Source organism: Alternaria burnsii (assembly GCF_013036055.1).
Source record: "Alternaria burnsii strain CBS107.38 chromosome Unknown 705, whole genome shotgun sequence".
Taxonomy (NCBI): domain Eukaryota; kingdom Fungi; phylum Ascomycota; class Dothideomycetes; order Pleosporales; family Pleosporaceae; genus Alternaria; species Alternaria burnsii.
The window spans coordinates 2740884-2756518 of NW_024066107.1; the positions used below are offsets into that span (position 1 = coordinate 2740884).

The 15635-nt window shown below is 53.6% G+C and overlaps 4 protein-coding genes across 4 annotated transcripts; 2 read left to right on the forward strand and 2 right to left on the reverse strand.

Moving 5' to 3' along the window:
* Positions 1 to 418: 418 nt before the first annotated feature.
* Positions 419 to 3895, forward strand: GT037_000963 (transcription factor tfiid complex subunit taf111; the record flags this gene model as incomplete). Its single annotated transcript, XM_038926010.1, has 2 exons — positions 419 to 3714; positions 3772 to 3895. The coding sequence occupies 2 exons, from the start codon at positions 419 to 421 to the stop codon at positions 3893 to 3895; spliced, it is 3420 nt and encodes a 1139-aa protein (XP_038791866.1).
* A 662-nt stretch (positions 3896 to 4557) lies between these two features.
* Positions 4558 to 7557, reverse strand: GT037_000964 (arid-like protein; the record flags this gene model as incomplete). The annotated part of the gene is made up of 1 exon (XM_038926011.1): positions 4558 to 7557. One exon carries the CDS (start codon positions 7555 to 7557, stop codon positions 4558 to 4560), a length of 3000 nt encoding a protein of 999 aa, XP_038791867.1.
* Positions 7558 to 9227: 1670 nt separating this feature from the next.
* Positions 9228 to 10591, forward strand: GT037_000965 (26s protease regulatory subunit 6b; the record flags this gene model as incomplete). Its single annotated transcript, XM_038926012.1, has 3 exons — positions 9228 to 9382; positions 9431 to 9571; positions 9622 to 10591. The coding sequence occupies 3 exons, from the start codon at positions 9228 to 9230 to the stop codon at positions 10589 to 10591; spliced, it is 1266 nt and encodes a 421-aa protein (XP_038791868.1).
* A 992-nt stretch (positions 10592 to 11583) lies between these two features.
* On the reverse strand, positions 11584 to 14516 carry GT037_000966 (saicar synthase-like protein; the record flags this gene model as incomplete). The annotated part of the gene is made up of 3 exons (XM_038926013.1): positions 11584 to 12348; positions 12403 to 13363; positions 13417 to 14516. 3 exons carry the CDS (start codon positions 14514 to 14516, stop codon positions 11584 to 11586), a joined length of 2826 nt encoding a protein of 941 aa, XP_038791869.1.
* Between the last annotated feature and the right edge of the window lie 1119 nt (positions 14517 to 15635).

Genomic DNA, 15635 nt, shown 5'->3' on the forward strand with positions numbered 1-15635 from the left:
GTGTCTTCATTCCATCGCGTGAGGCGGTGATGCTCGCCCTCTCTTTGATTGGTTTTAGCCTGACGCACGGGCCAGATCGCCGCGGCCTTGAACCGCGACTGATTCCATCACTTCTACACGACAGCGAGCCATTTGGCTATATCGACACCAACCGCCCCCACACGACCGAGGAACGCGCCGGCGACGCCATCGAAGAACGTACGCGAACACGCCGCCTATACCGGGAGCGCTTCACAAGATTTCGAGCGCGGTGATAGCGTGAATGACGGCGCGCGCACCCCTCAACCGTTCTTCCGCCCCCCGGCGCGCTCTCACACTCAGCCGTTGAAACGAACGCCTATATTAATACCTGGACTTGACTCCGATTCCTTCAACACATTTATCCCGCTGCTCAGCTACTGCCACACTACACGCGACCATGTCCGACGAGAACCCGCCCCCGAACGGCGGCGGTGGTGACGCCAGCATAGACCAGGATGAGGATGACTTTCGCAAGATCATGCAACAGATGTCACGGGGTGCTGCAGAGGGCGAAGAAGATCTCTTGGGTGGCATCGCCGATAGGCCGTTGGACATTGGTGAGAAGGCCGACGACGCAGTCGACTACGAAGACATCAGCGACGATGACCTGCCGGATGAGGAATTTGACTCGGGCGAGGGCGCCGATAGCACCCAAAACTTCAGCGGAACTACCCTACAGGACTCTGGCGGCGCAGTGGACAATGAAGATGTAGACATGGACGATCTTTTTGGCGACAACAACGATGACAACGACGATAACGATGATCTCTTCGGCGATGACCCCAGTCACTCTGACCCAGTGCAGACATCTACACAACACGAAGACGATCCCCTTACTTCCATCGAAGACTTGGTCCAAGAAGGCTTCGACACTATCGCAAAGGATACGCCACAGCCGGCTACTCGTAACACGGCTGCTGGTGCTGCACAGCAAGAGATAGAGGAGGAAGAGGAAGAGGAGGAGGACCCAGAGGTGCGCGAGCAACTGGCTCTATTCGCACAATCTTCGCGCAAGAAAGACGAGCCAGCGGCTGCTCCAGTCAAGACATCACGGGAAGAATTTGAAAAGATCTGGCCCAATTTCGAGGCGGACAAACCACCACGGTTCTTCAGTCTGGTACCACGAAAGCGTGCTTTTTACATCCCCAAAGTTCCTCAAAAGACGCCCAAACCCTTCCAGCTTAATAAGCTCACCCTGGACCTTGCGACGGATCAAGAGAAAAGTTTCCGCTTACAGCCTACAACGACCACCGCTAAATCGGGTAGACAGCAAGATGAGGAGCAAGGCGGTCTAATCCAAATCACCAACGCTGCAGAAGAGGACGGCGATAGCGAAGACCAGCTAGAACTCGACAACCTCGATACTATTGACGACCGTGAGATGATCGGCAATGTGTCGTGGAGTGACCTGAGGATTGCCTGCGAAGACTGGGATGTGCCAGATGGTGCAAGCGATATAACCCTGTCCGATGAGAACCAGGCACCAACGCCGCCTGACAGCAACGGCGGTATCGACTCTGAGCAACTGTCGCCAAATAAGAAGCGGAGACTCGGAAGCCGCGACCAGCCTATTCACTTCTCCGTCTATGATCACATGGAGCTGCCCACATGGGACGATCCCGAGCTCGAGACGGCGCGACTGTCGAAGAAGATTCTTCTCGACATGAACGACCCACATCTTCTGCTTGATGTACAGCAGCCCAGTGCAGAGCCACCGAAACCCCGGACATTAGGCCTAGGTCTTAAGCGTGACAGCCGCGGAAGTCTGGCAAACCCCATGTTCAAGCGTTACAACATCTCCAATGATGAGGCATATGACGCTCTGAAGGAAAGCAGCCAGCAGAAGGTCCGTAGTACGATTGGCCACATGAATGTCGAGCACAGCTTGCCCGCACTGAAGTTGCAATATCCCTTCTACAAGGTTGCGCTGTCGGATCGCGAGCTCCGTTCCTTCCATCGTCCTACTGTTACCTTCAAGCCTGGAGAACGAGCTAGCATCACACCGCTCAAGTCCGTCAAAAGGAAACACAAGAAAAACCTCAAGCCCTCCGAGGCCTTTGCGTCAGCCGAAGATCTCAACATTGGTGACAATTCCGACCTGCTTCTTGCCGAGTACTCTGAGGAGTACCCCACTACCCTGTCCAACTTTGGTATGGGTGTCAAGATCCTCAACTACTACCGCCGAAAGGACATGGAAGACACTGCACGACCGAAACCGGAAGACGGAATCGGCGAGACTTCAGTGCTGCTACCACAAGATAAGAGTCCGTTCTCGTTGTTCGGTCAGGTTGAACCGGGCCAGCAAGTGCTGACGCTTCACAACGCCATGTACCGAGCTCCAGTGTTCAAGCACAAGCCCGAACAGACTGACTTCCTTGTGAGCAGAAGTTGGACTGGGGTTAATGGCCCCAGGTACTACATGCGAAACATTCCGAATCTCATGGTCGTCGGCCAACAGTTCCCCTCTGTTGAGGTGCCTGGTACACATGCTCGCAAAGTTACTGAAGCCTCGAAGAAGCGACTCAAGATGCTTGCATTCCGATTGTACCGGAAGGGGCAGCAGAAGAATGCGCGTCAGCCTTGGGTTAGTAACGAGATGATCAAGCAGCATTTGCCCGGTACCGAGATTGCGCAGAATCGTTCTCGAATGCGAGAAATCATGAAGTATCAGAAGGACATTGGTACTTGGGAGCCAGTACCAGGCGAGACTGTACCTGAGGAACCGATCCTACGTACTTGGATCAAGCCGGAAGACGTCTGTCTGATTGACTCGATGCATGCTGGTGACAAACAGCTGCAAGACGCCGGTATCAAATCCAACGAGATCCGTGATGACGAGGAAGAGGCTGATAATGAGAACGCTGATGTCAAGCTTGCGCCCTGGAACACAACGAAGAATTTCCTCAACGCCTGTGCCGGCAAGGCTATGTTGGAGCTCCACGGTGACGGTGATCCTACTGGTCAAGGCCTGGGTTTCAGCTTCATCAAGGTCTCGATGAAGGGTGGTTTCAGGGATGTCGGTGAGAGCGCAGCTGATCGTCTTGATAACAAGAAGATGAAAGAGCTTGGCGGTCACAGCTACAACGTTCAGCGCCAGCAGGTCATGTACGAGAATGCCATCAAGCGTATCTGGAACAAGCAGAAGGAGAGTTTGTCTGCCCAAAACCCACCGTCCGACACCGAAGACGACGTTGACTCTGCTGTCAACCAAACAAACCACAGTCGCCAACGTTCCGAAGTAGGTACTCCAGCTATGCGTCCTGATGATGAGACCATGTCCCAGATGTCTCGCAATAGTAATGCGGACAACCGTGGCAAGAAGCTCAAGATTACTCGCACTATCAAGAACAAGTACGACGAGTTCGAAGATGTCACTGAAATAATCACCGACCCTGCTGTCATCCAGCTTTATATTAAGCACAAGCGACAAGAGCGTCTACTCAACATGCGCATTGAAGACATCAAGCCCACTGGTGATCCTGAAGTGGACAAGGCACAAAAGATTAAGCTGAAGGCGGAATTGGCGCGTCTAGCTCGCAACATAGAGCGTCGCGAAGGCCGTGAAAAGGCAAAAGGATTGCACAAGTCGCAGACGGGAGAAGGTGGAGCGACTGGCGGGCCAGGAAAAGGTGGAGCAACACCTCGCAAGTGTGCAAACTGCGGCGAGGTGGGCCACATCAAGACAAACAAAAAGTAAGTCGTCAAGATTCACTCTTTATTGAACGAATCCGCTAACACAATCTCCAATAGGCTCTGCCCGCTCCTCAACGGCCAGAGGAAGCAAAACGACACGTTTAGGGACGCAAATGCAAGTGCTGCATCTCCCGCTACTGTTGTTCCCGCTACCCCTTCTTTCGCTGGTTCACCGTCTTAGAAATAATCGCTGTGGGAGAAAAGGGACGACATCAACGAGATTTAATAGCCGCTACGTATCTCGACTGGGTTTGTACGGTTGTACAAGCATGCCAAGAGGTAATGGTGGATCGAGACACTGACGCGTTACGTGTCTCAATGTGAAGGGTTTGAAGTCTTTTTCTTAATGCATAGCATGGCGTTGGTGGAATAGCTTTCTCATGATACGGGAGGTATCAGTCAAAAGCAACTTTGGGATTTTCGAGTCTGGATGGCTCTGATGCTGTTTATTTATCCATGGGTACAGACTACCCAGTTGTGTGGCCCTGCTTGTTGCTTCTTCCAAGCATAGTAATTTGTACAACATCCTTGGTCCAGATGGAAGAATAAAAACAGTCTTCTGCCTCTCATGTTCACTGTTGCTGGAGATTATTGGAGCAGAGCACACGGCTTTGGGAGTGAAACTGTACATGGTGTTACACATACAGTCTCATACATTGTCTATACAAGAAGATGAAAAAGAGTTTGGTACAGACGGCGAGAAGACTGAAGCAAAACCATGTGAACTCTCTCGCAATGCTACAGCACTCAAAAATGATAACAGTTTCCACTCCGCCGTTATACACATCCTATGTTCGCCTAGACACCTCATCCCAGCCCATCCCGCTTATCCTACACGTTCCATTATTCGTCCAGATAGCCAATCTTGCAGAACTGGTTCAGGCTCCGCACGTCCAATTGTGCGGTCAAGAGTGCGCCGAGCAACGTCTCCTTTCGAGGTAGTATATCCGCCTTGACTTTCCACGAGCTACCGTTGAAGTTGAAGATCTCCATATCGTCGTCGTCATATTCCTCTTCGTCGTCGTGGTTCACGTGCCCATTTGGTTGTTGCACGCCCTTGACCAGCGGCTCGCCACCCTTCGATTTGTCGCCTAAACGTTTCAGAGTCGATAGCGCACGGTGGACGATGAGCTGGAAGCCTTCCCGGTCATGGTCCATGGGTCGCTGACCGCGGTGATTTGGCGGTTGTGGGGGGTGCGGGATGGCTGCATCAGTAGCCGAAAGCGACATTGCAAACTTCAGTAGGCTATGCGCCCAACCATCCTCTGACTCAAGCCATGAACGACAGATGCCAGTTTCAGGCCCTGGGGCTAAACTAGCGAGTATGTCTGCAGCTAGCATGCCCTGCATAAGGTATGCTTTTCTTGACTCCGCAACGCGCGCTTCGAACATGCGTACTTCCTTGGGGCGTGGCTCTTTCATCTGGTACATTTTGTTTTCGACGTAGTTGCGGTCCGGCACAACGGAGATGGCAAGAGCGAAGGAACGCGTCAGAAGGTCATATGCAGGGGTGGACGTTGCCTCATTGACGAAGATTTGCTTATAGTATGTCCTGTTGGGATCGTCGCGAGCAAGGAGTTTTGCAAGACTGTCAACAGCAGAGGGGAGATAGCGGTGGATTTGCGGGTTGAAAGGCGTAAACTTAAAAGGCTCAGCGGGTCGTGGAACCGGTGCAAAAGCGCATAGGAAATGCAACACAGCGTAGGCATCTTCTCGGTTGGGTAAAACAACCTTGGCGCTGGTGTTAGAGAAGAAAGTAACGACATCTTTCATGAAGTCGAAGGTGTTGATATGCGATCGTAGTAATAGTACGCGGGTCCCAACAAGCCGTATGAAGTTTGCAAGGAATTTGATGACAGGAGGACTGACCAGGGAGTCGTGGTTGACCTCCAGGAAGGACAGGTTTCGGAAAATGGTAGTGATTGCGAGCAATCGATCCGCAGTACGATCGAGCATGTACTCCTTCGAACCAGCCTGTGGGAGCTCTTGTAGTGCTGAAGCCTCCTCGCGACAGTGGTGCAGAACGTCCTCGTATGGTGTGAGATCGATAATATCAGTGACTTCGGGATTATCGTTTCCTAGTATTTCCAATTGATCTTCCGCGTACTCCACCAACACCTCGGTGAGATCTTCGCAGTGCGACAAATTGAATTGTACGGTGTTATCGTAAGTTATACGCGTGAGGGTGTCCAGCCCCAGTCGCACCTCCGCATGGAGTCCCGATTTGATGCTCATGTTGATAGCTCGAACATCGATAACACCCATCTCCGGCAGTAATGGCACATTTGGTTTGTAGTTTGTAATCGTGTCGATCATGTTCTTGAAATTGTCTGAATCGAAGTCGAGGCCTCCCCATGTGTCTTGCGTACGGTAAGCGGGTTGGTAGACCCGGGTGCCATCATCTTGCTCGATTACTGGCTTGCGTTTCTCGGGCTCCTCTACAGCAGCTGCCGCCGGGTCGGTGGTGGCATTGTCCTCCTGCTTCATCGGTGACGCCTGGGACTGGCTAGACTCTTGCCCCTGAGTGGGAGTCCCTTCCAGCTGTCTGCTGAGGCTTTTCCGCGCGTTTCCGTCGGGCTGTGGTGTGTTGCCATTAACGCTTGGAAGCGCTGCGTTACTCTGCAGAGGTGTCGACTGGTGTGGATGTGGGGATGGCTCGAGTTGCTGATGTGGCTGCTGGGCCGGCGGAAGCGATTGCCGTTGTTGCTGCTGTTGCTGTTGCTGCTTCATGGCCTCCTGCGATCTCTGTAATTGCTGGAGATATTCCTGGTGTCCTGGAACGTTGGCTGGTTGTCCTGGCATAGTCGGTCTTGTTGGTGACATCTGCTGACCCATAGATCCCATCTGCCCCATTTGACCCATTTGACCCATCTGTCCCATCTGTCCTTGCGGAGGCATGCCTTTCTGCTGCATTTGCTGTTGCCTTTGGAGGTAAGCAGTTTCGTAGAGGCTCAGATATTGTTCATATATCTGGCGCAACTCGTTGGGAGCATTAGGAAACTGTTGCGGATGTATGCTCATCATCTGCGCGATCCTGGGCCATCCATTTTGCTGCGTCACAAATCGGTGGCCCTTGAAGCGCATAACAGCCGCGTAAAGGTTCTGGAGATTTGTCGGACGGCCAGCGCAGAGGGGCTGGTGATTGAAGGGCCGATTGTGCTGGGTCATTAGTGCCTGGACATTCTTAATGAACTGGTTGTATTGTGATTGCGGATTCTGTGTTTGCCCTTGGGCTTGCATCATGTTCTGCTGCATGCCTGGGTGCTGCATAGGGTTCTGCATTGCGCCGGGCATCTGCGCGCCCGGTTGTTGTCCTTGGCGCGCGGCCATGTTGCTCGCGGCAAGGTTGCCCAACTGCTGCTGCTGCTGCAGGCGCATCGCGTATTGTCTTTGCGCTTCTTGCTGGCGACTCTGTAGGTTTTGCGACAGTTGGACTGACTGCACTGGGAACTGGTTTCCCGAGTTGGCAGCGTTGAAGGCCTGGTTCATGGGCGAGGCCTGGAAGTTCATGGGGGACATCTGCGGCGCATGGGGGTTTTGCGCGGGCGAGGCAGTATTCATCCGCTGGCCTCCCATTTGGCCAGGCGCAAAGTGCTGGCTTTGCATAGTAGGGGAAGGCGTGTTGGTGAAGGCTTGTTGGTGTTGGAAGCCGAATTGGGCTTGCTGTGAAGGTGTCTGGGAGCGCGATAGCGAGAGGGTAGCGCCAGTGGAGTCTCGTTTCTGGGGCACCGACGGCATAGGGTTGTATGGGCGCGCGCCGTTCATCTGGGGGTTTGCGATGGCGCTCGGGTCGATGAAGCTCGAGGGATCGTACATTCCGTTTTGGGGAGACTGGAAGTCCATGATGGTGCGCTACTGCCGCGAATGGCTGAAAAGGGCGGGGAGAGGGAATGGACAGTCGCGTAAAGGGAGAGACGAGCGAGAGAGCGATGGGGGTACGTGAGTGCCTGGATTTGACTTGGCTAGCCTTTGGTCAGCACGCATGTTGATGTTTAGATGGACGCGACTCTAGCAGCAGCACTGGCACGAGGTCCAGAACAGACACGCAACAGAGGGAGGGAGGGAGGATGAGATAATACACACCACGCGACAATAGACCGACGCTAAAATGATCTTCTCATCAGGGCAGGACGGAAAACGAGTGGCTTCCAATGCGGTCGATAACTTCACGTACCGCAGACGCGCTTTGCGGACTATGCGTTGCTGAGAGCGGAGGAAGGAACAGTTTTCTTGGCAGCCTCCCAGCCTCTACTTACTAGCCTTGTCGGGCATCACGAGACCAAGCAGTGTCCGCGACTTGAAAACTGAAAAGCACGTCGCCGCAGACAGCAGCGACAGCAAACTCACCAAAACATACACACAAGCACAGTCGCATCCGGAACAGCAGACGCGTTCGCGCGTCGCGACAGGCCAGTGGAGTGCCTGCGTTGCCGGCAACTCACAAGCCTAGTCTAACTCAATTTGATTTCTCCGGGTCAGTTTGGCCGTCGTGACACGGAAACATTCGTCTCTCCACTTATTACATCACTTTGTTCCTGCAGTAATGGCGCTGTTATCGCATAGCTGGGCGTCGAGAGTGGGCACCCCAGACCGCTTGACTCTGCGTCGAGACCCCGGCCAACCGTTGAACTCGCCCTCACCCTAGAGCCAGCCCACCAGCGAACTTGCTCGAACCTGGCGCAGCCGGCCTCTCTCTTGCCGAGTACAGTACGGTGTAAATTCGCATCTACTCATGTACACCCGTTGGTGATCGGCACGTCACACGCCGGTAATCTGCCACGATGACTGGGGTTGTACATGTCAGATTCGGCGCATGTGTTATGATACATGTCTGTAAGGAGGCTCGTGTTCTGTTCCATCAATTCAATGCCTCGGTAGACCTACAAATCCATGCATGGCTTCCTGCGTGCCAAATACAAAGTCGACGTTGTTGTAAACCGCCGCGGGATTTACTACTCCAAGGGGTGGGTAAAACTAGGGTTTTGGGCCTTCTTTGTACTCCACATCTTCTTCCACTTAAAAGGTAACTTCTCACGGCGAGCAGGTTACTACCCCTCATGCATACACAGTCTGGCTATCTCAAGTAGTGAGCAAGGGTCTACAACCATTCAACTAGGCCTGTGTGACAAAGCCCGACAGCATTTGGGGGCGCGTACTTGCGCTCCATTTAGATGATTCGTGATTTCCAATTCGTCACCTGATAACATATCGGGCATTTAGCGCGTGACCATAGCATCGTGAATTTCTTTTTTTCAACACGTCGCAGTAGATGCTGTCTAAGATGTGCTTCCCAGCGAAGGTGCTTGAGTGATCGTCACATTCACGTGATATCGGCGTTAGCGTCTCGCATTGCCCGGTCGCGCCTCCCATGAGCTTCATCAACATTGCGACAGATAAGTACTGCCTCACAAACAACACGCTAACAACAATCACCACCGACCCTCGCCGTCTCTCGCTGTTGGAAATCCACAACCAACTCGTACCCAGATCAACAGCCAACAGCCACCATCACCATGGCTGACACCGCCGTCGAGAACCCGGCCAACACCGTCCCGCCGCACAAGAAGCAGCTCCCTTCATCGATACCGAACTTTGATACCCTCGAGGGCTTCTCCACAGAGGGAAATGATGACTACTCGACCTTCAAGAAGCTGCAACGGCAACTGGAGTATGTGGCATTTAGACACGTTGGAACACAGGTGGCTAACAGTAACAGGTACATTCATCTGCAGGAAGAGTACATCAAAGATGAGCAGCGGAGTTTGAAGAGAGAGTTGGTGAGAGCACAGGAAGAGATCAAGCGTATTCAGAGTGTACCGCTCGTGATAGGGCAGTTCATGGAGGCCATCGACCAGAAGTAAGCTTAACACAAATATAGCACTTGCGTCATAGCACTGACGCACATAGCACCGGCATCGTACAATCGTCAACCGGCTCCAACTACGTCGTCCGTATCCTCTCCACCCTCGATCGCGAACTCCTCAAACCATCCTCATCTGTTGCGCTGCACCGCCACTCAAATGCCCTCGTCGACATCCTACCACCAGAGGCTGACTCGTCGATTGCCATGCTTGGCCAAGATGAGAAGCCCGACATCACGTATGCCGACGTCGGAGGCCTGGATATGCAGAAGCAGGAGATTCGGGAAGCTGTCGAATTGCCCCTCACACACTTCGACCTCTACAAGCAGATCGGTATCGATCCACCACGCGGTGTACTGTTGTATGGACCTCCGGGTACGGGAAAGACTATGTTGGTCAAGGCTGTAGCAAACAGCACCACAGCATCCTTTATCCGCGTCGTCGGCTCCGAGTTTGTGCAGAAGTATCTGGGTGAGGGTCCACGTATGGTTCGTGACGTGTTCAGGATGGCGCGCGAGAACTCACCATCCATCATCTTCATTGACGAGATCGACGCTATTGCTACCAAACGTTTTGATGCGCAGACGGGTGCCGACCGAGAAGTTCAACGTATTTTGCTCGAGCTACTCAACCAAATGGACGGTTTCGACCAGACATCCAACGTCAAGGTCATCATGGCAACGAATCGTGCGGATACCCTCGACCCTGCGCTACTCCGACCCGGTCGTCTCGACAGGAAGATTGAGTTCCCTTCGCTACGTGACCGCCGTGAGCGTCGTCTTATTTTCTCCACCATTGCCGGAAAGATGAGCTTGTCGCCTGAAGTAGATCTCGACAGCTTGATTGTCCGCAACGACCCCCTCTCCGGTGCCATTATCGCGGCCATTATGCAGGAAGCAGGTCTGAGAGCCGTCCGCAAGAACAGGTACAACATCATCCAGAGCGATTTGGAGGAAGCATACACGAGCCAGGTCAAGGGTGCAGCTGAGGCTGACAAGTTCGACTTCTATAAGTAAGCGAATTCGCTGCTTAGTTGTGAGGAGAAAACTTAATGCGCGAGAGAGATGGGGCATTGTGCTACTAGATAGACTAGGCCTTCTAGTTATGAGCGTTGCAGAGGCGTGTACCGTCGTAACTCTGTTAATGCATGACACTACGTGAACACATCTGTGTCGCCTGCTTCTTCATTGCTTCTCGGGACCGCATCATTTGGGAATTACTCTTCGTTGAACTCAAGGTTTAAATGTGATTACATTGTGCGATACGCACTTGTATGTGATGGCAAGAAATGTTGGCCAATCATCCTAACCCTCTCCTGCCCGCTTTAAAGGTTGAGTGTCGATTCAAAGTAGACAGAGAAATACCATGCGTTGGAATTCAAGACTCTCTTGACTTGTGTCATCATCTTCCCAGCATGTGATCAGAACGGACTGGAGAGGAGGTTATGTTTATTATATGCAATTGTAATTTCTTTCGTCTCTATCTACTAGATGTACGACCAAGCCCTCCAATCCATCTCTTGCCAACGGCATAACCGCTTCTTCTTTTCCCAACCACGGCTCTTCTGCCAACGTCAACAATATCTGTCAGCAAACACTAACTGCTATTATCACCTCCTTCCACCAATCGACCGGAAGCTATTCTACATGAACAAGGGGCGGCGACCAACTCCTGTTCACCGACACCACGAGTTCGATAGAGACAGAGACAAAACGAGAAAGAAATGTACTACACAGGCCGTCCGTTCCAATTCCGTGATCCAACAATAAGGGAAGAAAAGCTACATAGCTCCAAACAGAGACAAGAAATGAAAAAAAAGGTGAACAAAGGAAAAAGCAGGGGCGAATCGACGCCCTATAGAAACGGGCGGCGGCTCATGGTATCATGCATTCGCGACGCAGGGGAGCGACAAAGGAAAAGCCTGGCACTTGACCAGGCGGTATGCAAAAAGCATTGTATGAAAAGGTGTGACATGATGGCGAACTTGGACAAGATTCCATTGGCGAGCTTAGGTAACCCTGATGGTGGTTTCTAATGGTGTTCGTGGTAGGTCCTTGTCCAGAGAGGCTCTGGGTATCCCTCCTCTCTTGTCCTCTTTCGGTGGTGTGGGCGGCCCAGAGTGCCTATTAGACATGTACTCGGAATCCTTTGCTGGTGTGGGTGGCCGACCATCGCTACTTGCGGTGCCCGAGTCTTTCGGTGGTGTTGGTGGTGGCCTACCCTGTGAATGATCCCTTTCCCTGGACGTTGACCTAGCTCTGGACTCAAGGCGCGGGGGGCCAAGATAGGGTGCTCCTGTGAGTGGCGGAGGCGGCGAGGCCTCATTGTTGCTTGTAGTTATAGCATGGGCACCATCTGAGGCGCTCCGATTGCTATGCCCACCAACACTCGAAGACTCGCCAGCCTCCTCGACTACAGGAAGAGTGGTCCCAATCTCTCCTCTTTCCGCGGACGGACTACGTACTGCCCTCATGTGCAGATTCGGTACATTCTCCTCGCCATGACCTTGTCGTCGCGAGCGTTCAGCTTGGTGCTCTGCCTTCTCTACAACGCGGTCGGTCGATGATCGGTTGAGACCGTCCAGCGATAGTTCGGTGAGATCGTTAGTGGCCTCTTCCATCTTCTCGCGATCGGCCGCTTCTTTGGTTTTGGTGACGCCGCTGATGAACTTGATGAATCGATCACCGTATCGTTCGGGGGGTATGGCAGATATTTGTGACTCGGTATTAGCGATGCCTTTGAAAAAGTGTTCCATGCGTTTAATGAACGAGTACTGAAGTGAAGTTAGTATGTTACAACATGCGCATCAATTATGTTGGAGACTTACGTGTGTCAGACAGTCGATGATGCCAAGGTAGTAGATCTCCTCTCCAGGAGCGTTGTCTTCATGAGTAGCCCGGAAACCGCCATCATCGGAGTAGAAGTAGAAGTTCCGGTTAGGGTCTTCCAACTCATCCGGCATCTTGCTGGAGGTCTGACCCATTGGCACTGGCTTCTGGGTCTTGACCATCTGCCTCAGTTCCCTTGCTTTCCGAGCACTCTCTAGTTTTGAAGGTGTACGCATGAGCTGATTCGGCTGTGGCTCTGGTGCCTCCTCCCCACCTGGTGAGAAGACCTTGAGTGTTTTGTCTCTCAGATTCTCCTCATTACCCTTCTCCAAGTCGTGGATACCAATGAGAAGTGAGTAGTCCATGATGTGCAAGCGCTGCAGCAACTTGACATCCCTCTGCATCTGCTCGATAAACATCTTTTTCTTCGATGGTCCTAACTCGAGATGCTGATTTCTGCGTAACCAATTCAGGTCCTTTAGAGTTGCGCGAGGGTTGGTCGCCAGATTATCCTCCTTGAAGTCTCGCCCAATCGTCGAGCCCTTCAAATCAAATGTGCGGTGGATATCTCGATGCGGAGGGAACAGGTTGTTCATGACGACGAAATGGATCTTACGTCCATAGGGTATCTTTACGCGATGCAGGCCGTAGAACTGGGAAAGAAGGGTGTTGGGGTTCTCTTGTACGTGGTTGTAGTAGTCTTTGAGAATCTTGCGCAGGAATTTGTGTTCAGCGTGATGGATAGTCTTGATGATGTACTTGTAGTCGCGAGAGAAATAGAAAAAGCTGCCGCTCTTGCCTGGAGAGCCGAGCTCGGAAAGAATGTATTTACTTGTCAACGAGACAAGGTAATCGGCAGGGTCGAGCTTGAAGGTAGTGCGGAGATGGCGGAAGACCCATGGCGCATAGTCCTTGAACTTGAAGTCGTACTTGGCGGAAGGAGTAAGCTCGTTGCCAGTTCTGTGGAAATGTTAGCATTGGGCGAATGAGCAGAGAACACAGGTCTGGCAGACGAAGTGAAGGTGAACTCGAACAAATCCGTGATGTTATAAGGAAAAACAGCCGGCACGTACATGTCAAACGAAAACTTGTGCTTCGCGTCAAAGTCAGCATCGGTAAGATCTCGGTCCATCTTGGCGTTGGTTCGCGAGACGGTGAAGCGAATACCCGTCAGCATGTTGTAGGCAGTGACCCAGTTGACGTGATTCTGGTCCACCTTGGTGCCTACTACGACGCGGTCCTCGTCCTCGTCCTCCTTGCGCTTCCTCTTGCTGGCTCTCTTCTGTCGTATGTGTTCAGCCCATCGCGCGGCCTCATCGTCCTGGGGCACCTCGTCAGGAGGCATGTCTGAGTTGACGGAGCGTGTGGTCCTACGCACAAGCGACATGGAGCCTCTCCGACGGTGCGGCGTAGAGGGCGAGAACCTCCCGCTTGCGCTGATGACGTCGTCAGTGTTGTTCTGGGTGTCGCGGGCGCGCGATGTCTGCAGCTTGGGGACCTCGAGGGTGTGACGTTGCTGTAGGCGGTGGGGTGGCTGCGAAGAGTTGGGGTTGTTGTGGTTGAAAGCTGGTGGGGAGGAGACGCGATGCGGCTGGGTCGGTACCTGCAGGCTCGATGCGGCCTCGTCGGGCTGGGGCTGGGGCGAGGGCGATGTGGTAGAGTTGGACATGGAGCCGACATGCGGCACGTAGAAGTCCTTGCTTGCTTCTTTTGTGCCATCGAGGGCATCTATCTGGCCGAGTTCGACGTGCGTGGTGCTGCCACAGAGGCGGTCCTTGGTCTTGCTGCTATGGATCGAGGCAAAGTAGCCATCGTCCCTGCTCGGGCGCTCGCTGGACAGCCGGTGCATGTCGGGCGAGCGGTTGTTGTTGTTGAAGCTGTCGGCGTCGATGGCGTCTCCCCTACTCCGGCCATGGCGCCCTTCTTCCTGCGACAGGCGCTTGTCGATGCTCGCGGGCCTGGTCGGGCGGCCGTTGGATAGCTTCCCGTTCATGGCCGCAGCACTGCCATTGGGAGACGAGCGGTCCGAGGGGGTGCGCGCGGGCGGCGTGGATGTTGTTTGTGCATGGGCAAAGGATGGGCGGTCGGTTGCTTCGGCGCCATACGAGGGCATCATCTGCGACTCATGGATGGTTACGCTCATCAAAGAGGCAGCCTTCCCCGAGCGCTGCGGAGGAGGGGTCGGCGAGGAAGCGTGGGAAGCCAGTGTGTGTGAGAGGTAGGTGTGTGTGTGGCTTGTGAAGGTCGGGTTGGGCGTCGTCCGGGGGATTGCGTAGCGTAGCGCAGCGCCGTCAGAGACTACCAGAGCAGAGCGGACGGTGGAGGAGAGACGGGGACGGCAGGCGCTCAATCAATGGGGTCGTGGTAACAAGAAGGGCGGGCGCAAGAATGGGCGTGGTGTGTAGTCTGCAGCAGCCAGGAGTCGAAGCTGGTGATGCTCGTGCGAATAGTTGGCACTGCGCTCGTCAGCCCTTCGCTCGCCGCGATCCGACTTCCGTCTTGCGCTAGCCTTGGCAGGTGGATCGTGCCTTATTGCACGCTGCGAAGCCACCAGAAGCAGCAGCACAAGGGCCCGATGTGCTGTGAATCACGACAGTTTGTATGCACTCGGAGCTGCTCCAGTCCACTCGCCACTTCTCTCTGTTACTTTTCACACCCTTCAAGCCGCCTCAATGCCATGTACGCACCTCGTTTGCTCGTTCCGCGAGTCCGTCGAGGGAGATTGCGCGTCTGGATTAAGAACAGTCGACATGCATCCCCTCAGCCACACCAATAGTCCCAGCAGCCCGGGACGGCGTCATGCTGTGGCTCTCAAACAGGCCTATTCTTAACCGCTCTGACACCGTTGCAAAGGAGAGGGCTATTTTCCACTCCCAAGCTGCACCATGCTATTGCTATCCAATGCTTATCCATGCAGCCCACGTTGTCGCGCACCGGACAACGGAGAGTGCGAGCCGGCCTTTGCCCTGCGCCGCACTTTGCCCACTCGTCCATAGCCGGCACTATCTAGCCCCTGCTCCACTGCCAAATCTCCTCTCTAGCCCAGCCTTGTTTTCGTCCGCCCAACATGGCAGTACATCGCGTAGCAACTACCTCAAGCATGCAGTGCTCCGCATCGTACACATATCCCCCCACACAGCTGGCCATGTACAGATCTACACTGCTATGACACGTTCTCCTCAGTGCATCTGTGTTGACTATCGCGCACCCAATGGCACCTGCGCTCGCGACA